Genomic DNA, 25,120 nt, shown 5'->3' on the forward strand with positions numbered 1-25,120 from the left:
TTCATGTTTCTGACAGACTTTTTTCTAGGTAGGTTTTCAGCTAACCAAAAACTGAGCTGCAAATGCCCAGTACAAATTGTCCTATAAACCAAACGCAGATGATTATTCTTTGCTTCCTTATATGCTTCTCCTTCACCAAGAGCAAAACACAACTTGTTGAAGAACACATTTCAAAGGAAGAATAATGACCATTCCCAACCCCACAGCTCCATTTTTATTTTAAGTAAAAAAAAAACCAAAGGTCTTCCATTAGCTTCAGTGGTTGGGAGGGAGTGGGAAGAATGATGTGTTAAGCTGCAATGGAGGAAGTACATACTCCAACTGGAAAAACGGACTATAAAAAGCTTTTCTTACACAAACACGGGAGGAAATAACCAACACCCTCAATTGTTGAAGTGAAAGGTGGGGGGCCTAAACACACAACTTGAGAAAAAAAAAAGGAGAAAAGAAAAAAGTAAAAATTAAAAACTCCTGAGTGTTTCACATGCTCCAAATTACTCTCAAATTTGAGAGCCTTGTTCGATAAGGTCAAACTGTTCCCAAGAGCAGACATGGCAAATCTCATGCAAAGAGTGTAAATGCTGTGTAACAGTACCAGGCTAGAGACCTTCCTGCAGTTAAGACTGTGTACCACCTGTTTATCTATGGGCCCTCTTGCTCTCTGAAACTTACTGCAAGTTGGGTGGAGAGCCCTCTGCACCTGGGGAAAGGGATCAGAGTGCAAAAGAAAGGCCACGGTGCTGTGCTGCAGGAAAAGCATGTGCCACCACGGCAAGCCAAAGGCTTCTATTAACCAGCTCCCTCCCAGCCCATCCCGTCCAGTCACACAGTAACACGTTCACTCAGCTGGGAACCAATGTGGCATCATCGCGTATGTCAGAGGACAAAATAACCAAAGGGTCTAATGTAGGTGCAAGAACTCAAAGTACAGCTTCAGAAGGTCAAACAGGCCCATCACAGAAGACAAAATTTATTAGAGCAAACATTCAAATACTGGCAGGCCAGACATGCAAACTGTAACAAGGCAGATGGAGGAAAAAGGAGGCAGACAGAAGCTGGGTGCACTGATTATACCTCTTCTGGAGAGACTGCTACATGGGCCATTGCACCGGGCAACATCCCATTGGAACAAGCCATCACTGATACAGACTCATACACTTCCATGTTCCAAGCCAACAGTCCCATACACCAAGTGTTCTGATCCTAGCAGACAGAAAGTCTTGGAAAGAGATACAACCAAAAGAGAGTGATAATCTTTTACAACTTCAGTAGTCTCATATTTTTCTATTAAGGTCATTTTCCTTATCCATTAAAATATATTGGCTCATGGCATTTAGTAAAGTCATAACCTTCTAGTTATACAGCTTGAACTTGCCAACAATTATTTAGTCAGTGCAATGGAGCTAGGTCAGAACATAGACACAAGTGCATAGATTCTACAAGTCTTTACAAAATCCTTCCTTCCCCAGCTGGCCACCGTACAAAAGGAGATAAAACTGACCTGAAATTAGGTAGAGGTTTAGCTTTGTAATGAACCTGTAGCTTCAAGGTCATTACACTTAAATTTTTTACATGGCTTAGAACACCTAACATTTATAAATTAATACAAATTAAAACCAGAGAAGACATCACATGATATCCAAGTGGAAGCAGGCAGCCTACATTCTCTCCTGCCTCCAGAATACGGCAAGTTAATTTGGAATTTTTGATAGTAACAATGAGAATCCCACTAAATGCTTGGACAATGGAGGCCTACTGATGTGTGATAAAACTGTATTTTTCTTCCTCTGCTGCTGACTTAATGAAGGTATTAGCATTGATTTGTGCAGAATAACAAAGGCAGCATCATAGCTCAGCACTTTACACACCAGGAGAGTGAACACAGAAGAAATCAATCTGCTTTGCCCCTGGTATTAATGGCCAATGCAAAACAGACCATGATATTGGGTTCTTGAATACATTTTCTTTATTCTGCAGAAGGCATACAAAGCAGTTTTGTGATAGGTCCTTCTTCCTCTTGATTTCGAACTGAGAATCCACATCTTTACAGAGGTCTGCAAAGACATAGCTCTGAGCAACCTCATTCCTAAATGGCTCCTGTTCTCTCACATTTATGGCTGTGCTCACTTTATCTCATTATTTTGTGGGAAAAAAAAGCGCCAAACAAAAAAACCCCACGTTAAGTGGGTTCATGTGCCTTCTCCACAATCCATCCTGTGTACACTCAAAATCTTTGATATATCTTGTTTGCAGGTCTACTTCTGACACCTCCTAGCACTAACTAGGACTTTTTCCCCAGATAGTCTCCTCACTTTCTCATGGCAATACTGGCACTGAAGACTGTCAACTTATTCCTGGCAATTTATTTATATGTGTAGAGCATCGTGGAGTTCCACAACGTGAATTAAAAACCCCAAATCCTCAAATGCTCACACAATTCTCCTGTTTCTAGTTCTCAAGAAGTTACTTTCCTGATATTCAAACTCAAATCCTGATGACAGAAACTTGCATTTTAAGGAAAGGTATGTAGAAATTTCTCATCAACTGAAAAAGTTGGGGTATGCTTCTGGGTATGTATCACAATATCTTTTTCACATCACATCTACTCTACTAAATATACAAAGCACTAAGCAAGTGATAGTTTTGTCAGCCACCAGCTAATCAAATGAAAAATTATTAGACTTAAAAAAATAACAAAAGCAGAAGCCAGCTGTGCATTTGTTGGATGAAAATCCCAGTGTCTCCCATGTTAGCTCATGTGTATTTCAATTTCTGGGAAGAAAATAATAGGAGTTCCTCCACCCTTTCTCATGTGAGCCATAAACCAGATTTATTACCTAGGATATATTCGGTGTTTTCTCCTGAGGAAAAAAGTGGTGGAACAAGTTCATTTTTTTCCCTTCTACAACTAGGATTTTCTTTATAATAAACACAGAGCTTAATTTTGGTATCATATGACCCTTCTATTTAATGCTCTGGTCACACTTTTTGCCTTTCTAAATCTTGAATTGTAGCATTTTCATTTCAGTGGGGAATCTACAGCTGCTCCAGCTGTCTGAGTGCAAAAAGTCTGTCCTAAGATTCCTATCTGGTACGTTTTAAGGCAGAATCCTTCCTTCCCTCCCTTAAATCAAAGAAATTTAGCATCTACTGAAAAACCATTGAATAATTAAAAAAGAAAAAAAACAAACCCCAAAACAAACCAACCAAACCAAAGCATTAGTCTAGGTTTCTGTCCAAATAGTTCTTGCCTCGCTTTACGTTATAAACAAGTCACCCAGCAGCTCTGGGAAACTCAGCCTGCAAACACAGAGGTTTAGGACAGGGTTGCGTCTCATCTGGGAAGGTTTTCCTGTACAAATCACTATTTTTTGACTGTAATGGTCACCTTCTGACTTTTAAAAATAAATCATGAAAGAGAAAATTTGCTGACTAGAAGAATTTTTGCTCTTAAGACTCCTAATTTGCTTACAGTATGATGTTACAATTCTAAAGAACTGTGCTAGTAAAGCCATTTATAGAAAAGGTGGTTTCCCTATAACTTTCACTTTTGAGATGCAGAAGAGACTGATTCATACTTTAAATGCTTCTGAACCATAACATAGCCTGGGTTCTCCAGTTTAGTGGTCTGGAAACCTTTAAGGTTAATATATGCCTTTTAAAATGACATCCAGTAATACCTGTTTTTTAAAGTAAATCTGTTGATTTACAATCTGATATTTCTAGCCCAAACATACACTACAATCTACTCTTGATAACTACCACCTATTGTTTAATAAGCCACTTTTCTCAACATGGCAAACCTGACATGTCACAAAGTTCCAGTTCTTTCAAATAATCCTATGACATACGAGCATTTACACCAAGCCATAAATGCTACTGAAACAATTTTGGAATGATGAGCTATGCCACCATTACCTGCATACAACTAAAATGTACCATAGGAAGTACATTCATTACAGTTGTGAAATCATTTTTATTGCTTATGAACAGAAAAAAAATCTACTTTTCATTGTACAACTGTGCCAGTACAGACCTCAAACGGAAGCTGGGTTGCTTGGGGAAAAATTGTGCAGGTTTTTCTCATTGTTTTGTGATCGCTTTTACTGCTCCACAGAGAGTAGTAATTTGGGAAAACAAAACAAAACAAAAAAACACCAAAACCAACCAACAAATAAAAAACTCCCGAACACAAACACCCCTCCTCAAAAAACCCACCAAAAGCCAAAACCAAACCACTAGCTAAGTTAGTTTTCAAGTTATTACTGATTTGAAACCTTCATTTGTACTACCAAATATATTTGAAGTCTATGCAAAAGTAACGTATCAGCACTATAACTCATAAGAGGTGTCCAAAAAGGAAAGTTCATCCTTTTATCTTAATCATTACTAAATCTGTCTTCACAATCCCAGAAATCTTACTGACTAAAATCAGATCTATAATCCAATGTAGCTACAACAAAACAACTTATTATAGAAGAGTAGTCCAAGTAGCAATTTTCCACAATGAAGACAGTGCTTCATAGAATGCGATTTTGACAAAACAGAATATTCAGCATTGAATCTCCCATATAAACTAATTAGCAACAACTGGTTTACAGTTCTAACTGTTCCAATGAAGTAGTACATTGTTATGGCTGAGCTTGCAGAGAAATAGCACTCAAAACCAAAAGGTACGCAAACATAACATATAATATAGTCCAATGTATTACATGATAGCCAAAAGACTTGTCTATTTAGAATGTAAGAACATGTACAGGTCAGGAGTTTGCCTTTCTTTGCAAAAAGAAACTCACGACATTCTAAAGTGGTTAATGGTATCAGCAAAGGCGTAACGTACTCAGTCAATAGATCCGCTGCCTAATATGTTACAATTCTCATACCGTAATTCTAATATTGTAAAATAAGTCTGTAGACCAATTAACCAAAACCAGACTATCTGATATTAGAAACTGGCATCTATTCCTGTGCATGCACCAGCATAATTTCCATCTGCAGAATCTTTATAACTGATAAAGATACATCCAAGCCAGAACAAACAGAATTAGATTTCATGATCACAGGATATTCCTATAACAAGAAAAAACTAGTTTACCTGTAAATCAATAAAGATGTTACTGGGAATCATTAAAAAACAAGATGTTATTCCAGTAGTTTCTTTCAAATGTAGTAATTTTGTTAAAAATAAATAAAATGTCCTTTGTACTCCATATAACTTATGCAGACAGGACAAATTGTCAGTGAAATGCTTCCTGGTCATGAAGCCCTCCCTAGAAGCCTCACAGAAACGCTACTAAAATTGGGGGTTGGTGGAAGGAGCTTTGGAAGAATGACAGGTCACAAAGAGAGTGCGCTGAAAGCATGGAGAGGTGCTCTTCAAAACAGCTCCCAGAGAAAGAGTAAAATCTAAACACGGATTTCCAGCTCTCATGTTCTCTGTTTTTTCCAGAGCACACACTGTGCATGTTTTCATACCTTGTTCATTTCAAAATGAAGCTACTGAATCTAGCCATTAGATTATTTTATACTGTAAACTGAAATATAAAGGAGCTGTATAAGGCATTTTCTTCATCTCAACCAACCAGTACTACTGAGAAGAAAAATAGTGAAAGAATACAAACGTCAGATATCAGTATGTAGATGTCATCCAAACACTGCAAGATTACATTCAGAACACCAGCTACATCTATAAAATGCTACATAGCAAACAAAGTGCCCATGTAGAAAACATCTGTACCACGGACTATGTCTCACACACTCGGCAACTGTGCAATACTTCGCTGCAGGATCAGAACGCCAGTAGAGGGAGCAAAAACAAAACCCCACTCCCTGAAAACACCAGCGCTGCCGCTCGTGAATGAGGAGCAGCACATCCGGGTGTGTACTGCGTGAAGATAGATGAGCGGTCTTGATCTTTTTCTTTACCCATCAATGAATCAATCTATGCAAAATCCATTAAACCAATATTTCCTTCATTTTCTTAATCAAAAGTAAAACTCTAGGGATTGGAGTCATCTGTTGAAATGAGACTAGTTTTGTAGACTGCTGTAAGCTATATCTGAAGTTTGCATTATGAAATTATGGTGTATTAATTATGCAGTCACAGAATCACTCTGGATGGAGGGGACCTCGGGAGGTCCGCAGGTCAATATCCAGCTCAAAGCAGGGTCAGCTATGAGACTAGACCAGGTTGATCAGAGCTCTATCCAGATGATAAATACAGTATTGTTTTTCATATTACTGTATGTATTATTAACAATACACATGTTTTACTTTTTTAAATGCTTTCAACAGAGAGGTATGCAAGCACTTTAAAGCCTTCCTGAGGACTCCCACTACAACTTTGCAGATGGCGATGGGAGGCACAGAGAAGCAACAAGCCAGCTGAGGCCGTGCTTTCCATGGGCAGAACCGGGTTCAACGTTCAGCAGATGCGGTTCTTTGCCTCCCCTCGATCTGCTCAAGCAGTGTTTGCGTAAGCTGGCTCACTATCGGTTACTTTTAAATACCTTGAAAACACTCATTTCTGTTGGTCATAAAAGCAAAGCACCGGATTATGGAAGAGTTGTAAAATTCAATACATTAGAATTGAGAGCTCCATTACAACTAGGTTTGGTATTTATGGCTCACTGATATTAAACATTTGATGGGGTGTATTCTGAACTCAAAGCACCAGGCATTAGCGCTACAGCTGCCACAGGAGACCTTTCATGGCGCCTCTCCAGGCAAACCCCTTCAGAGTGGCTCAACCACAATAAAACAGGCGCAGACTTGAACCAAAACGTTACTTCTCCCTAGCAGAGGCCTCACGTTAGCCGCCGACGCTGCACCTCCCTCAAGCATTCCTCCCGTCTCGGGACACGCCGCTCTGCCCGGCACTCGCTCCACCTGCCCGGTCGGTGCCGGTGACCGCACACGGGTACCAAGCGCGGCCGCTGCCGCCTGTGTGAGGAGGCGCGAGGCGGTAACGGTCTACCACGGCGCGCGCCCCTCACGCGGCAGGCCGAGGCCCAGCGCTGCCGCTCCGCCGTTGCCACGGCGACGCCACCGCGCACGCGCACATAACCCCCTCCTGTCCCGTCTCTCCCCCCCCTTCCCCGCAGCGCAGTGCAGCGCCGGTGACAGGGGCGGGCTCCCGGCAGAGCGGCCACCACCTGCGGGCCTTGCTCGCGGCTCCTCATCGGCCGACAGCGTGACAGCGATGAATCGGCGATCCTCCGCCGTACCTAAGCGGGAGCCAGGCACGCACAGAGGAGCGCCGAGCACCGGCGTGATGCCAACAGGCAGCTCCTGGCGTCACGGGGAAGCGCGCATGCGCTGCCCGGGTAAGCGCGGAGCACGTGGCCTGCAGGGGAGGCCGGTGGTGCCGGTAGCTGCCGGGCAGCAGCTCCTCTGCGGGCCCTGGCGATTCACGCTTCGTAACCGGGGGCACGTGGTTTTCACCGGGAGTGAAGAGCTGGACACGTGTCGCTGCTCTGCACGGGCAGACACGAGAACCGGGTGTAAGGAGCGGAGAGCTGCGGCACCGTGAGGAGTGCCCGGACCAGCCGGGAAGGCCTTGGACGGGGCTGCGCTGTGCTTCGGCTGTTTCAGGCTCTCTTACACTGCTGAGCCCAGGGTTACCGCGCTCCTGAGTTCATTTGCCTCCTCTGATAGCCAGAGCCAATCTGAACTCGTTCTGGGATAAACACACCTGAATTTATCAGTGTGGCAAAGCAACGCTTAGTTTTCCAGATGCTATCCCACAGGAGAGCTGCTCTGGATAAGAAAGTTGTCTCCTGACATGGGTCCAAATGGCAGTTAGTGGTTAGGTATCATAACTGCACTAAATCACCCAGTATGTATTGTTGCTACTAGAATAAAAATGCTGCTACATGGATGGGAATTGTACCCTGCTGACATACCCATCCACCCTTCTCAGACAGGTGAGGGCAAGCTCAGTGCAGGCATGTACATGTGACAGCACTGCAGAAAGGTGTAGTCTTCCCCTCTTAAGAGCCCCCCCTGTTGCTCTCTAGCTACACCAAGCCTTGCTTAAGGAAAGCAAATAAACTATGTTTTGCTTGTGTCACCTGCCTAGGAGATAAAAGCTTTGTCATTTATGTAGCTTCTCAGAAGGCTATACTGCTATAATTCCAGATGGAAAGATTGGTACCTCATAGAACCAATGCTTTTTGGTTTTTCTACCATTTTTGCCTATGGAGCCAGAGTCTTTCAAGGTAAATTACACCTAGAGTACCACAATACTGTTAAAGAAGTGCTATTCTGTTCCATTTCTGTTTGTGAGACTGTGAAAGTAAATCTGGGGTTTGCTTTTCCATGCAAATTATATCAAACCTCTCATCAGTAGGAATTGTGATTCTTAAATCCTTGCTCTAAAAGGCTCTTAAATGGCATTCAGTGGATATGAAAACTCAGTACACTGTGGAGGCTCATTATCAGGAATGTCCTAAGCACAGATAAATACCTTCAGTATTGTATAATGCACAAATAGAGGCCTGTATTTCCCTACATGTTTTGCTAAAATAATCTAAGGGATTTAGAGCAGCAGATCATTGCTATAAAATGCTATGCATAATGAAACCACATGTGCAGTATACTTCCAGGTCTTTAATTTGTTAGGAGCTAAATGTTTATTAAACTATGGTACAATTAATATTCCCTAGAGTTGCCTTGAAATTTAAATACCCCTTTCACGACACAAAGTTATATGGCAAGATAAGGTGGTTACCAGAATTCAGAAATGACAAAGTCCGATTAATTTAACATGAATTAATGCAAGATCAAATTTATTACAGTTGGATGCAATTTGAAATTGAAAGTTCCAGTACAGTGCACATTTTTACGTGTTATCTCCCATCAGTAAGAGATCTCAAGAGAGCACATTCTCCATTTTGAACAGCAGCAATTATATCACAAATAACTCTTTCCTTACATGTTTGCTGTGAGGAACTTAAGCAACCAGGAGCCCAGTTGTGCACCAAGGGCTATGCTCTTGCTTTTTCTCAGAGTGGGCCATGACTGAGGCTTAAACAGAAACCTGTGCTTCGTTTTCTTTAGCTGCTTTGCTGGGCTACCCCTGCCTTATTACTTGTTCATCCCCTTCCCCATTTTTCACTCTTCTAGGGGATCATCCTTCTTTTTTTGAGTGGGAGGGGTAAAACCAGCCCTGTAGTCAAATAAACCTTTCAACCTCCTGTCTTCAAAATAAACACTTTTATTGTGGACAGTCCAAGCTCCTTAGGTAAAAACTTAGCTCTCAAATCCAAAAGATACACTGTGTCCTTCTAATAATTTCATAGTGGAAACCCTTTATTTGCCCATTCCTGTGGTGTTATGGAGGTTTTCAATGATTCTGGTTTAGGTTTCGGGATTAGGTGAAACAAGAGTGCCTTAAACCTCTTTAGAGGTTTGGGATTAGGTCTGCATCAGGCCTAATATAGCCTTTCTGTGCAAGGCTAAATTAAATGGCAGGAATATTTGTTGTGCACTGATTCACAGGTGTTTGGCAAAATACCAGAAAACATAAAGGAACCACTGGAAGAATCATGAAGGCAAAGCCATCGAAACATGAGTATTAGCTAAGTACTGCAGTATCACTTGCAACTGTGGGGTCTTAAAGACTGCTTCTAAGTGTTTTTAAGCATGGGTATCATTTTTATGTGTCTCTTTCACATGAATGTGAGTAAATTGAAGATCTGTCGCACAAATGGATCATGGATTTTTATTTGGGTATCACATTCTGGTAATTGCTGCCTGTTTTATAGCAAATGTATATTAAAGTTCGTCAAACAGCTGATATCACTGAAGCTCTATTGTTTTATTGTACCCATAAATTCTACTCCCTTCTCTGGGGTATGCATTGCCCTGACAGAATACACTAGGTCACGAGGAGAAAAGCACAATAGATTTATGCCTATTAATAAAACATCACCCTGTCTGGCCCAGAAGGCAGACACATTTGCCTCATGGATGAACATGGACTAATTGAAGGAGATAGTTTTGTTGTGTAGGCTGTCTGCTGTAAGCCTTTTCAGCACTTCACTAGCCTTGTCTCTAGCAGAGGTATTTTTCCTCTCCCTGCTCAGCTCCATGGTTTGTAATACTGGCAAGGCCTGACTAACCCTAAGGTACTGTCTGAGCTGAGCAGATTTAATCAAGCAGAGTGAAGAGCAGCTCTGTGCTGTAGTCTCAGGATCTCTGCAAGCTGTGGCAACTGGTTTGGCTGCATTTGTAGGGAAAAGTTGAACTTCAGAAGCTTGGCGTTGGTATCAAAATAAGCCAGATACGTAGTTATGGGGAGGCAATGCACAGAGCTCAATGGCTTAGTTCCTACTGCTGTCCAAAATCAGTTACTACCTGAGCACAGCTATTATCCCTATACCAAAGCTTTCCCTTCACTGATTATGTGCCTGCCAGCTCACCACCCCTACCCCTCCCCCCCCAAAAAATATATTTTGGATGCATTCCTCTCCCCAGATAAATTTCAATTCTAGTTGTAGACTTGCCTGTATTTAGAAAGTCAGCTACATCTCAGAATTCCAGGGCTTCCTCTGGAGTTTTTTTCACATGCCAACAGTCTTGCAGGCAAGCTTGCATTCCTATGGCAAGTCTTCTGATCAGCCTTGCATACAGCCAGATCCTATCTTCTCATGTGTGCTTGCAAAAGTGAAACAGAAATAGTTAAGTTTCAAAAGAGTATGTCCCCTTTAATCAAATGAGCTGTAAAAATAAGAGGGAGGGTAACTAGAAGGATTTAATAATCTTAGAATCTGTATAAAACATTATTTATGGCATAAGAGATACACAAGGCTTGAGCTTTAAATATAAGTTCTTTTCTTCTTTAATGGTGCATGTAAGGAAGAACAAGAGAGAAATGTTCCAGTCAAGGACAAAATCATAAAATAATGAACAAAAGAATTAAATAGAAGTATTAGGGGCAAAGGGAGGCTGAGTGGGAGTTTGTCTTCATACATGATTGATCTATACTTGAAAAGAAGAAAAAAAAAGACTTCTCATGCTTAAACGAGATGGTTCTTTGAGCATAAATAACAGTCTCATGTCAAATATGCTGCTATTCCCAATGAAGTCTTTTCACGACAAAACCACAACATTCTCAGCCCTAATCTCCTCACCTAAAACAATACGGCTGGTGGCTGTGAATCAGCACTTTGAAATCAACCTTTGAAAATAGCAACACGTTCAGGGTGAAAAGAAATGGAGGAGACAAAGAACTGCTGTTTATAGAGCTCTGCAAAGTGAGGCCCCACCTTGCTTGCTTGGCAACATGCTGTAACACCCGAGAATTGTTTTTCTCGCTGGGTGGGAAGTCCAGCTCCACGCAACAACCTCAAGAGACTGGGGCTATTGATGTATCTGTGTGTTTAGTGCCACATCAGGCCTAGCTGTCGCTGAAATCAGGAGCATTGAAACACAAAAATCCTCCTGGATACTTAAGCCTTGGATTATTTCACCTTTCAAAACAACAAAGGGCTCTGACCAGAAATCTGACGGGTTCTTGCATTTTCAGAGCTCATGGAAGGTGGTGGGTGATGCCAAGCAGCAAGAGGGGAAAGGAGACATGAAAAGTCAGAGACTTGATCAGCTCCAGCCTGGGGAGGAAGGGTGCAGTGAGAACAAAACAGCTGGGCGCACTGTGCCAAAATGAGCAGTCCTCCTTTCCCAACCTATTTGCAGCTATATGGCCATGTCCCCTCCCTTGTGCTGACCCTAGCACTCATCTGAGGAGTGTCAGGACTGACGCAAGGCAGGAGCATGGTGCCAGGAAAGGAGAGGGCCTGGGAGAGAGACCGGTCACACTGGAAGAGACCTGCCCTGAGCAGTGGCACCAAAAGGAGCAGGCCAGCTGGGACACAAAGGTTTCCATCCAGCAAATGACACCTCACCTTATGCAGGAAGCTCATTTCCCTCCACGGCTAGTGAGGAAAACCAGTTTTAACTACGTGGGAACATCCCAGCCACCTTTTTTTTATTTTTCTGATACCACTGTTTCCTAGCATAACACACTTAAACAAGCGGCTTTGAAATTCAGAGATGCCATCCCTGAAGATGACTTTGGAAGGGAAGGGAAGATGACTTTAGTCTCAGCACAGCCCCCAGTACTGCTGTACTCTGAATGGGGAGGCCTTGCACTGGTGATCAGGGGCATCCTGTGGCAGCGAGACCTGAAGCAGGACCATGCAGGGAAACACTGGCATTCACATTTTCATGTAGGTTCTAGCGGGCACTGTCTATAACTCAGGGAAATTCCTAAGAATTTTTTAAGTCCTCAAAAAAAATCTCATTGTTCTCATCAAAAGGATCATTGGAAAATGGCCTTTGGACATGGTCTGGAGGCATCAGCTGCACAACCACTCCACCAGTGCTACCCTTGCAGCAAAGCTCTTGAGGCAGAGCTCAGATGAAAGGGAGATGCTGACAGGATGCCAAATGTAAACCCTCTGGAACAAGGCAGAAAAAAGGACCAAGGGGCAAAACTATATCTGGGTCCAGCCGCAAAAGCCCGTGCTTCTGTTAAGTCCTAACAAAACCCTTTGATCCAAATATCCCCACTTTTTAGGGATTCCAAACTCAAGTGAAAACACAGCGGTTTCACCCTATCTTGAAACACAGCGTCACACCTTTGATTTCTCAGGACAGGTCATTTATCTTGGGGTAGAGCACGTGGACAGCAACAGATACCTCATGTCTGGTTCAGACAGACCAACCAAAAGGCTTAAGTGGACACACACACCAACAGCAGCATGTGATAGGATTTAGTGCAAGGAAATCAAACTCTCTGCCCCACCTCCTGAGCTTATGCTTTAAAGACCAGTCCTGTGCTCACAGCTGGAGTTTATGTGAGTCCTGCCTTATTAATTAAGTGTAGCCAGTGCCTTTCCCCCCTGAATTCCAACAGAAGCAATTAGAAAGCAGATACTTCACACAGAACAGCTGGTTCATTTAACACCCTCGCCATGCTATTTGCTCCCCTCCCCCAGCCAACTCCTGTCCCACTTTTCCAACCTTTCATGTAATGGAGAAGGAGAGTAAAGTGAAGGTGGCAAAACCAGGGGCAGCAGATAACCATATTCTTACTACAAATCATTTAGTGCTATGTTGAAAGCAGAGGAGTGTTGCTCAGAGCACTCTTCTGAGCAGGGAATTGTAACATTCACCTAACAGATGGGAAAAAAAGCCTTGGCTGTCTACTGTGTCCTTCTTAAAAGGGGATCTGTATCAAAGTAGCAGCGTATTTTCTTCACTGCAGGCTGTTGATGTCATTAGAGCAAGTCTCGTTTTTATTTAGCGCCAGAGTTAAGAGTCACATAAAATTGGCACAGGTGAAGGCACACAGGCCCATTAAGTTGTGCAATGTGACTCTCTGGGAATATTTTGAATGTTCGTGCACCTTCAATTTATTTATGCTTGGGCAAGCCAGCCCCAGAGCCTCTCCTCCCTGTTTCCCAGTATGAATACAGCCTCAATCCTGCCATTAGACCTGTAAAAAACCCACTCAAACCACTACATTTCCCCCACTCCTGGGAAGGATCCAGTTACAGGGAGGTCAGTCCTGCCCCTCTCTGTAACATGCATCACCAGGACATGCTACGGACATAAAATAAAACCCATAGCCAGAATCAGTGAAAGTGAAATCTGCCCTTGCCAAACAATGTTAAGTGCATGTTCTTCTCCCAGACAGGTACTCTAGAGGCTGGCTCTTGATTAAAGGTAGGTAGCACTTTCCAGAAGGAAACCAAGTTAAATGGAATGAAGATTAATTTGCCTCTGCAAAGGGGCAGGGACATAATTCCAGTGTATCTGAAGCAAAGGGGTGCTCAAGAATCACAACATCTCCTTTTCTGGCATGTCTGACTTTTTTTTAATGTAGAATTTTTAAGTAAAAAGAGATCTGGTCACACACAGGGTATGTGCTCATGGCATTGATACGAGTATTAGCAAAAGAACAGACAGCTAAAGTACCCCAGTGCTGTGAGATTTTACTGCTGGATGATTCCTCACTGATCCTGAAATGAAGCAGACATTTTCAGTTATAATATGGGGAGGATTTAGGTGCAGCCATAAGCTTCCATTTTTTTTTCCTGAAAGAGCTAGCTGTCAGAGAGGCTGCTATTGCAGCCATCCATCCAGATGTTTGCCATCTTTATCACAAATATTCAGGAATCTTACAACACTTACACACTCTACAGCCGCCTGATGAGGTAGCTATCTAATACCTACATTACAGACAGGGAGAACAAGTTAGTAGGGATTAAATGCCCAGCTTCCCACAAAACAACACAGGTGTGGCTAGAAATCAAAACTCCCAACTTCCAATCTTTGCTGTGTTATACTAATCTGCTTATGTGCTTTGCTGTTAAAAATCATTTCAGTAACATGTACTGTAAACTAGTACTCCTAATCAAACAGAAAGATCAGCATATGCTAGAAAATCTGAACAGTTGATTAGTCACCTGAACACCCTTCACCCTCCCTTTTTTTTTCTGGATCTTTCTAGAAGGATCAAAATAAAAGGGCACCCCTTTATCACTGCAAAGGCTTCAGCTAATGAAAACAGAAATCACATTATATATTTTGGCAGTTAGTAATAAATACTATTATTAAAGCTATAATAAGATCAGCTAATGCTGTATGAAATACTGGTGATGTCTGAGCACAAAGTAGAGCCCCCATCTCTTTAGTTAAAATTACAAAATGATTAACAGCCCAATTAAAAACATTTTTGTTTTTGACATGATAAATTATACTTTATCTACCTATCTGTAGATATAATTGATTATTTTATCCGTTTGCTGTTGGCTGTCATTAAGAAAGACAGATACCATGGCTTTCTGGCCTCTCTCCCGCTGAGAGAAAGAACAAATCCTGCTATTAATGACAGACAGGATCATTATGAAAAAATTCCATTTGCCACTAGGCAACATAGCCGAGTTCCAGTAATTATTGTATTAGTCAAGCTGTTGAGAAGTTCCATAAAATTGAGAGAGTTTTTAAGGAGCATTCAACGTTATTTGGCAACTTTTGTGATGTAACAATTAAAACCATGCTCCAGGCCCCAAAATGTGCAGGAGATTGCCAAAATCAGATAAAACCCTAGAGGGCCCCTGACTTGCAAAGAACTAAAAAAAAAAATCAAACTGTTTACTTTTAGGATCAGACATTCATCAACATTTGGCTTTTGTTTCAGCCAGTGTCAGATAATAACAGCACCACATTTTCAGTCAGTTTCTAACAAAACTCTACACACTTTGGTGTCAGGCATCTGAGAGTTAGCTGAGGCTGACACCAGCTTCTCTTCAGGGGAGCTTTGTGGGAGCTGATGCTACCAACCTTGCTTAGCAGAAAGATCCCTGGGAGCACTCAGACGTACCTTCTTGAGTGAATCATGTCTATTCTCCACCAGTGAACATCAGGAAATCACTCAGGAGATGTGCAAGTTATTCCTTCCTCTCACATCTAGGAGCTGAGCCAGGCAACATCTCAAATTGTCAGGGCTCCAGGGGATAAAGCAGAAGTCTCCTGTCCCCATTAACCTGCCAAGGATCTGTTAAATCTATTTAAAAAAATCACACTTTAAAACTGCAAAGGGAAATTGCTACTGAACCAACTTATGGCCATGTTTATTATCTACCTACTTCTCTCCTGAGTGATGTTAGGGAATAATGATTTATAGTACCAGAAATGAAGGTACAGTATCAGGCTTCTGCAGTGGAAGATGGTTACAAAATGCAGAGCTGGTTTAGCCTACTACAGACTATAGGGACCACGTCAAGAGCACATTTGTTTGCAAAGAACTTAAAAGGGATTGATCTCCCTTCCCAGAATAATGTGCCCAAGTCAGCAAGTTTCCACATATCAAAGAACTGTGATGGTAGCAGTAGTTTTCAGAGCAGTCAAAGGGAGCTGGGATCTGAACATGGGATGAAGAGCCAGGATACTGCTGTTGTCACTAGGGAATGGCAGTAGGGCAGGATTTAGCACTAGCATCCTACCAGTCTCCACCTGGAACATGCTGTACCAAGTAGGACAGATAAAAAGATACACTGGAGCCTGCCATAATATAGCCTTTCATCACACAGCTCCCAGATTGGAGATGGCTGCCAACTGTTAGGGCCTGCTGACCTATTTATTAATAAAAGAACCAAACCCACAACCCTTAGTAATCATGGCTTCTATCTGATTTAAATGGGAACAGTGGCATGGCACTACACGTCAAGGGCCAGCCACCTGTGGCGCATGGGCAGCTCTCAAACCGTATGTTATATTGCCAAGGCAAAGGCAGGAGCTCAGACTTGTGAGGGAGAGGGTGTGTGAAAGAAAAGCAGTTCCTCTCTCCAAGCTCTGAAACTTATTTTGCTGCTATGCAAGGCAGGCATGCCTGACTCCCTAAGCTCAGAAATCAGCAAATGCTGGAAGCTACTGCCACGTTTTCCAGCACATTTATCCTCTAGGTTGGGCCTGGCAATTGCTAGGGTGTGGTGAGATGTGTTGCTATAGAAGTATAAAACTCTCAATAACTAACTGGCTGCTTTTTGGAAAACATCACCTTGCAGTTTTCTTCATCAGAGCTAAAGCATGTAATATGGTAGCATTCAATTTTCTTCTATTTGTCGCTGTCATATAAAGTGAAGCATCCTAGGTCAAGCTCAAGGTCAGCATCTACTGGTGTGGAGAATGAATAATTTCAGTTTATTCTTGAATTATGTGAGTAAATTGTGCCAAATCTTCAACATATTGTGCCAGGTGAAGGCTTAGAAAGTTTTTTTAATGTTACTTATTAGCACTAAAACTTCCATTATTAAAAGAATGATGTTACAACACACATGCATAAGAGCCATCTAAACTTTAGAAAAATCATCTGAAAAAAACCTAGATTCCTCACAATTTTTTGTTAGTCCCTTTGGTTTACAGCTCATCTCAACCATCAGTGAGGAAAACACAAACTACAGCACATAGCAAAGGGAACTCAGTGATGAAATAGGGAGAGTGGAGCAGATTGACAGTCCATTGTCTGTGGCTGTTGCTGAGACCAAGATGAACTAACTGGAAAAAAAATTAAAATTTTGTAGTGAAAATTTAGGAATTTTGGATCAAGAGCTACAAAGAAGGCTTAAACGCCCCAATTCAACCAGCTCCCCTCAGACCACTCCTATAGTTCCCCTGTGGACTGCAGAGTCAAGCCTGCACATTTCAACCAGTTTCCATCCCAGCCTGGCTGTTCAGGCTCTAGTTTGTAGGTTCTTGCATCTCCCCCAAGTTGTGTCAGCTGGTGCTGCTGTTCAGAAGGATGCCAGATGGCTAGTATGTTGGCCAACCTGATTTCCAGATAACTGATTTTTGTAGCTACCACTTTCATTAAAATATATATATATATATATGTAAAAGACAAGTTTATATCACCTGCTAACACATGCGGTGATTGTCCCTTGGTCAATAGGCATGCAGCAGACAGAGCCACATACTTCTCTTACACACCACCAGTATCCAGAAGAAAAAAAAATTAGCTCATCTGCTAAAGCTATCAGGCCCTTTGTGCTTCACTGTATCAATTCCTATTTATAGGATCCAGTGCCCTCTACTGAGCAGAACCCAAAAAAGCATTAATGTGTCTTGCGCCCTGCAAAGTTACTGTTAAGGTACAGCAGCATTAGAGATGAACAGTTGGAGTCTACCACTCCCCTCCATGCCCACACATGCTCCCACTGCCTCATCTGCCACCAGTGTTTCAAAGTTATTATAAAGCACCACACGCAAAATATCGAGGAACTTGCACTGGCTACAGAGCTGTCAGAAGGGTAACGTGTCACTTTCTGGAAGGGGAAATCCATGTGGACATATGGTAGTCTTGAAAGGAGCTGGACTAGCAATCTTGGCAGGCTTGAGCTGAACAGAAATGTTGCTGCTTTGCCTTGATCTTTATTTACAATAAACGCCTCGGCTCCAGCTCAGCGTTTTATCTGGGAACAGCCGCCGGCATTTCTGTGACCGTGTTCCGACTCATTGCTGCACTGACATATTTATACGTGGGCCAGGGCCCGGGCAGCTGTGAATAAGGGGCCATATATCAAGAGAGGAAAAAGGGATGCAAAGATGAATTTTATGAAACATTTTCCATTTTTCTTTGACTTGGTTGTGCATTTTGCTACAGCCCATTGGGCACTCACTCAGCACTTGGACACTTTGCTCCATGCAGTCTCGCCTATATTTCTAATTGTGTCTACATGCCAAGCCTAGCCAGTACCTGAGGCAGCCCACAGGAAAAGAGAGATTAAAAAAAAAGAAAAAGGTGGGTTGGAGGCAAATTTCCTGCCCTTCAGTGGCATATACCACGGAAAGAGAATGATGTCTTGTAAGTCACCAGTCTTCCCTGATTTCTGCAGGACACAAGGTGTTGCATTCCACATCTGAGTGCAAAAGTGAGAGGAATTATTTCCACTAGTTTGTGAGAGAAAACAATAAAGTCCTCTTTGCAATTTAAGGAGGTAATATCTTTTATTTCTTCCCTGGGCAATGTAAAGGGTTAATTCCTTACAGTGTTGACTTCATCCTTTCCTTTTTCCCTGTGACTGACTAATAGGTTAGATGTGTTGACTCTGTTTAAAAAGACAGGCTTTGGACATAATATTAATGATATTGTATGTGCAATAACATCAGAAAACAAACACAGAGGCACCTGGGGAGTCTGAAGGCATCTTCTGGCCTTTCTGGGCTGACAGCACAGAGTGGCCCTCCAACATCTCCATGTGGAAAACACCATCTAGCCCAAGAGAGTTTACTTTGAGTGACCCTCTCGCCTTTCAAACAATGAGAAGTCAGGACCATTGTGAAGCTGAAAATTTGTTTCATAGGAAAAGGCCATTGCTCAACCAGCTGAAGAGGGGAGGGGAAAAAAAGGAACCCAGTGAAACAATCAGAAAGAAAAACTGGACATTTGAATGGAATAACTGCCGGTGTCTTTCTTCTGGCACTGATGTCCTAACAAAGGGTGTAAGAGTTTTTCCCTTATGTTTTTGCAAGGCAAAGATGGGAAGAGAGCACTGTTTCTTTATTCATTTATCTTAAGAGGCCCACTAGCACCAAAAAGTCACTGCAAATACTTACCCAAGGCTCAGGTTTGTCCCACTGGGATGCAAGAACTGCATGCTCCCTTGACAGCTTATGGACAGATCCAAACCATCATGTGGAATTGCTTATTTTCCTCTACTATCTGTTTAGTAGGTCTAGGAGAGAGAAGCACAATGCCAGTTACATCACCTTGGGATGGTCTGAAAGCTAGGTAGGCTTAATTGATCATTTGCAGATACTACCTACCACAGATAAGGCATCAGTACAGTAAGTCTCGCTTCAAAGACTTGTCAGGCTTTGCGCAGGTGTCCTATTCTAAGTGTCATAGTACAGGCAAAATAAACTAGATGCCCTACTGCTGCCAAACCATAGATTTTTCTAGTACGTCTGTGCTTAAATGGAGCTGAATCAAAGTGATCTCACCTTGGATAAAGGGCCAGCAGCTCTCAGGAAGAGATCTCCTCCACTGAGTAAAACATTTGTCAGCACCGTTAAAGAAACTTCTTGGAGAGTTCTTTGGAGTTCTCTTCTCTGTATGGCTTTGTTACCTGCACTGGAGCAGCTGAAGTTGCATTGGAAAGGAGCACTGGATGTCCTCAAGCATGCCCAGAGCTCAGCAGGAGACTGGCAGGGGGAAAAAGACATGGGGATTAAGCTAAAACATGGGGATCATTGAGGGGCACATTTAAGATCACAGATGATGCTTACAGCAAGAATTGGACCCACCAAGCTATCCAACACCTCTGCATTTTTCATTGAGGATTAGAGTGCATTTAGGAGTCCATTTTAATATATAAATGCACGATTTGGAGCTATGAAGGAAGGGCAAGTTAAATACTGAGGAGTTTGTCACATCTCTGTTCAAAGCAGGCTAACATTTCATGTAAGGAATTACATGCTTCAGACAGTTGCAATTATCTTCTGCACAAATAATTTAAGCTTACTTCATCTGTTGTATTCTGATTTCAATTTTTATTGGAAATATACATACCTATGTCGGTCACCAAACCAAATAAAACAAACATATTGAGTAGGGTCTATTATAGACTAATATGGAAACAAATAATCTGCGAGTCTGGTTTTATTTATAAGCTTATTTGAGTTTTTACTCTAGGCTCATATTAATCGGGTTTGTGGTTTCCACATCTGTACTGCTGATGCCCGGTGCAGACAGCATGCCAAGTCGGACCTGGGCATCCTCCAAGCTCTAAATGGAAAACATATGCTTCAACTCTAGCTACCTCAAGACAAGCAGGGCAAGTAACCTACCAAGTAACCACAGCGGGTGCAGAAGGCAGAGCAAAACTCAGGGGAGCTTTCTGAGGTGCCTGCTTGCAAGCTTCTTGCTTCTGACTTGCTGCAGGGGCAGCCAGGCTGCCGCCTGCATTATATTTGCTCTCTCTGATGATCAAGAGATACCAATTCCCTCCATAGCCTCCCCTTTCCTCTAGCTGTAGCTAGAAATTCCCAGACTGGACCAGTTAGTTCATAGTGTCAGCTAGTAATCCATATTCTAGAGGAAGATGGAAGAACTCCTGCAGATGATGGCAATGCAGTATGAATTCTTTCCAGAACCCTTGATTATTTTTAATATTTATAAAAAGCATTCTGAATGTTCACGAGAGCCATAAATATATATAAAAAAATGCCCATGCCCCTTGTCAAGCCAAAATAGATCCAGCTGTTTTGTGGTGCTGGTCTCTGATTGCGGAGAATCCCTGTATTAATGAAAGATGTATAATGAGAATCCCAAACTAGAAATATGATCTCTGCTAAAGACTGTTCAAATCAGCTATTAGAGAATATTTCAGGGAAGTATGTGAATACAAAGCTAATTTTCAATACAGCTGAGATCCAGTCCTAGGAACCCATCTCCACATGGACATCTGACTGCTTGCAGACACTTTTCAGAGTAAGCTGCTTCCAGACAAACTTTGCTTTGTGCTGGTACAACATCTCCAGAGTTTTGTGCCAATATAACTGTATCACTCATACCTGCTTCTTCCTCAAGCACAGGAGGGAGGCCAGTATGTAAACTGCAGCAAAATGACATACATGACAGTAGTGAGAGAAAAGGTAGCAGTATTGCTGGCATAAACACTAGAAACTTGGCAGAGCCAATCAAATTTATTCCCTATGTACCCTCTGATGGTCATCCATCAGCCTCTCTCACCTGTAGTAATTATCTCTTTACTCACAATTTTGACAAAAGAGATACACAGCAGTGCCGTAAAATGATTTTTTTTTCCAAATTACTATAGTATTGTCTCTGTGTCCATACAGAATACCATGATTAATTTTCAGAATTCAGAGCAGGGAAAGGGGAAATATGGGGGGAGATAAAAAATTAACACAACCTCAGTGTCCCAGACATGTTGAAGGGAATCACTCCATCATCCATCATTCTCCTCGGAGAACTCCTTGGCCCAACGTGGCTGCTCCACTGGCTCCCAGGCAGAGGCAATTGTTATGAAGCTGAGATGGCAAAAGAGCAGTGTCTGATAACGAAGGGGCAGATCTGTCAACAGCACAGAAGGCAGTCATTCCTTGTGGCAGTGGCTAGAGAAAAGAAGATGCAATTAACAATTAGCTTTGGTATGAGAAGACAAAACCCTTAAAGCACAGTTTCTACTGCAGCAAATCAAGCCACAGGCTTAGGAATTAATGGTTCAAAGTCTTGGTTCTTGCCTCCTAGATATACTGTAAGATGAAAGAGAAAGTGAGTTTCCCCTGCCACTTCATTCTGACTAGCGAAGAACTGGGACTTAGCCATGGAAAAAGGCCAACCTCGCAACAGTTACAGGAAATGAAAATAGCTTTGCAGCATTTCCAAGCAAATTCAGCACACCTTCAGCTTTGCATTTTAGGCACAAAATTCAGGCTCTTCACCCCAGAAAACAAAACTGAAGCTTTTCAGCAGGTGGTGTACTATCTTCTAGTCCCATTCTCTGCTTGACGTTCCCCAGTTTCTGAAGTTAGAACAAACTCACAGAGAGGTCTTGGTGTGTCAAAGTGGCTTTGCTTTTGTAGGTTTGACCTCTGAGTTGCATCTGCCTTCTCCCAGACTTGGTTAATGGTCCTGGAAAAACATGCTCATGCCAGTTACACTGTTTATATACATAAACTGAAGGTTTATCTACATTGCTTTCTTCTAATCATCTCAGAACCACTGTAATGCAGCCCTGGCAACAACTGATCCAAGAAGTTGTATCCCCAAGCAGTGAGTGTAAGCTATGCTGTAGGAAAAGGCAAGATTCAGAGAACATAATTTCTAGACATGGGTCATACGTTTATTGTCAAGTGCTGCCACAGAAGGATGAACTGGATTTTCAGCTTAGAAATTCCAGGTATAATTTAGATCTGTTGGACTTAATTTCCAGCAGAGACTAGATCTATATAATTCATGTTATAGATTCAGATTATGACACCTTCCACAAGCCAGTACTTGAAATAAAGCAACAAAATTGCCTTTTTTTTTTTTTACTAAACATACAGAAAAGGTGCTTGTATGATTTTTTTTTTTAATAGGTAAAAGTATATCTAACTATACTGTCAGTGTTGCCCATTTGACAGATGTGGTTTAGGCACAGCTTAGTCTGCATCAATGGCTATAGCTGCAGGTTTTCCTAGAGCACCTAAATATTACAAGTCCCGTGAGCATACTTCTGGGGAGGCAGACTCTCAAACAATGTGATGTGCAAGCAATACCATCAATATACGCATAAATTAACTATTTCTCCTGCAAATTCAGGTCTCTTCCTCTCCTTAATACACCCCGGGCATGGATTAATTAGGACTCTCAAATGATGTTTAAGAATTACCTTGTTCTATGATTTCACAGTTCACAGGTGCAGGAGACCAAATCCAGCAGAGCCTACAGCATAGCCAGCCATTCTCTCCTCCCTTCTTCCTGATCGCTTTGGTTCTTTGTGCCTTACAATAATTTCTCCTTCTGTTCTCCAGCCTCCTTTTTTTTTTTCCCTTTGTCCACAGCACACTACAAATTATTGGTGGTTGCAATGATTAATTTCACAACTCACACCTAATTTGACCCTAATTACTTTGCCTGCAAAAGGGACTACTCCTTGTTGATCCAGACAACTTATCACCCCATGAACACAATAAAAAGGCAGAGCTGGTTATCAGCAGGGAGATGCCCATTAGTATTTTTACAGGCAGAATGTCGGGAGGTCCCTTATCAAGCAGGGAGTTGGCATGTACTCCAGGCATGCGAAGGGAGGCTGGGGGGAGGCAGGCTGCTTTCAGCCTGCAAGGCCACACAATATGGGAAGTGGTCGCTTGAAAGAGGAGTGGGAAGAATGACAGATGGTTTGTGCCTGTGCGTTTTTCTAGAGGACACCGGGTTCCTGCTATGGGAACACCGTGGACAGTAAAGGCAGTGACTAGATGTGAAGAGTGACAAAGCTAGTCAGCCACAGACAGCACGTGGGAGGCCAGAGGAAATGCACCATTAGTCAAAGCTGGAGGAAAAATAAAATGCGATGACAACTGGGCCATTCATGTGCTTCCCCTTCAAGGACTGACCAGACCCTTTGCAACTCAAAAGACTCAAGTATCAGCTTCTTTTTCTCTTCAGCCAAGCTAATGTGCACCAGCACAGTCTGAGAAACTCCCTTGTCACATTAATTCTTATCTTGTTGTTCTTGGCTACACTTCACTGAAATACAGTGAGGGAGAGTGCTTCAATTAATAGTGTAGGTCTAAGTGAACACCCCCCTCCACTGTTCTTAGGCATCAACTCAATAGCTTATAGCAAATGTTCACCCAACTTGTGAACTTGGAAATATTAGGACTGTCAGATCTAGAGCATAAGACACTGAAGTGGCCTCACAAGGATGTTTAAGCCACACACATGGGACATCATTCTAGGGTAACCTTCTGCACTTTGAGAATTTGCTACTCCATACAAAAATGGAGGACCATAGAGCTCTCAGTAACCACAGTGACAGAGAAGGTGGCCTTGCATTTCACAAGCAGATTTCATCAAATGTTCCACTTTGCCACTGTCATGGAAACCCAGAGGCACTGTTGTCACAGCTTGTGAATCTGATACGTTTTGTCATTAAAGAAAGATGATACCTTTTGGAAGGTCCAACTGTAAACACAAACAGTCTCTTATTCTTCAACTGGGACTATACCACAGTTAAGGACCTCCTCCAGAGTTATAGTATTTCCAGATTTGGAAAGTACAAGGGATTTCAAGGAAGATGCAAGCAGAAAATCCTGAAATGCCCTCTTACAAATACACTGGGCTCTTACCCTATCCAAAGCGAATTCACTTATTAATACCTAAACAGGGGTACAAGTAGCTAAGTAAAGTAGAATGAGCATCTCATGAAAAAACAGAACAAGAAAAATTAAAGGAGCAAGGAATAATACAATTAAATCCCTAATTAGGGATAAGAAACAAAGTCCTGACCTGAAACTTCAAGCTATCATGACATACACAGAATGAATAAGGCCAGAAATCAATGCAAGCAAAGTCTGAAGTGTCAGAAGAACTTATTTTTCCTGTGTTTGAAATATGTCTTAAGAAATAAACTGAATGCTAATTAAAGAGGCAAAAATCAAAAGCACTCCCAAGATTCAATTAGATCCCAGTCTGGTGTAAATTAAATGAGTCAAAAAAACCCCTCCTTTGACAATCTGAGACCCACTTCTTAAGTCTCCAAAGCAGCCTGTATTCTTTAAATTGCTTCCTGTTACTAATTGTTGCTTTCTACATTATGGGAATCATTCATCTAAGCTAGCCAGACTGAACAGTGCTATCAGAATATGATATGATCACCCTACTGCCCAAACTACTGTGCCTAACAGCTTCTTCCAAATATTCAGGAGTTTCTTGCCAGCAGAACATCAGCTGACTCCATTTCTCTAGTAAAATGCCTGAGTTTCCTGATGTTTTCAGCTATGTTTGTACAAATTGCCTTTGTGTGAAGTTGAAAATTAATGCACTTCCTCTTGATCCTTTGAGAGAGACGAAAAGGAAGGTTATAAAGATAAAATAAAAATG

At 42.1% G+C, this 25,120-nt stretch overlaps 1 protein-coding gene across 5 annotated transcripts in view; it reads right to left on the bottom strand.

Moving 5' to 3' along the window:
* Window positions 1-25,120, bottom strand: part of GNB1L (G protein subunit beta 1 like) — a 61,257-nt gene that overhangs the window by 35,246 nt on the left and 891 nt on the right. For 2 of the 5 annotated variants that reach the window (XM_057415007.1, XM_057415002.1), the window contains exon 1: window positions 6,811-6,859. In XM_057415007.1, the coding sequence (XP_057270990.1) occupies window positions 6,811-6,843 (33 nt within the window). In that variant the 5' untranslated portion in view covers window positions 6,844-6,859. Of the gene's footprint in view, window positions 1-6,810; window positions 6,860-19,509; window positions 19,690-21,443; window positions 22,930-25,120 lie in introns of those variants that run through there. The other 3 variants (XM_057415005.1, XM_057415003.1, XM_057415008.1) reach the window with 3 other exon arrangements.

The sequence above is a fragment of the Pezoporus wallicus genome, unplaced genomic scaffold (assembly GCF_028554395.1).
Source record: "Pezoporus wallicus isolate ANWC-B61680 ecotype Strahan unplaced genomic scaffold, APGP_CSIRO_Pwel_v1 contig_8047, whole genome shotgun sequence".
Lineage (NCBI taxonomy): Eukaryota > Metazoa > Chordata > Aves > Psittaciformes > Psittacidae > Pezoporus > Pezoporus wallicus.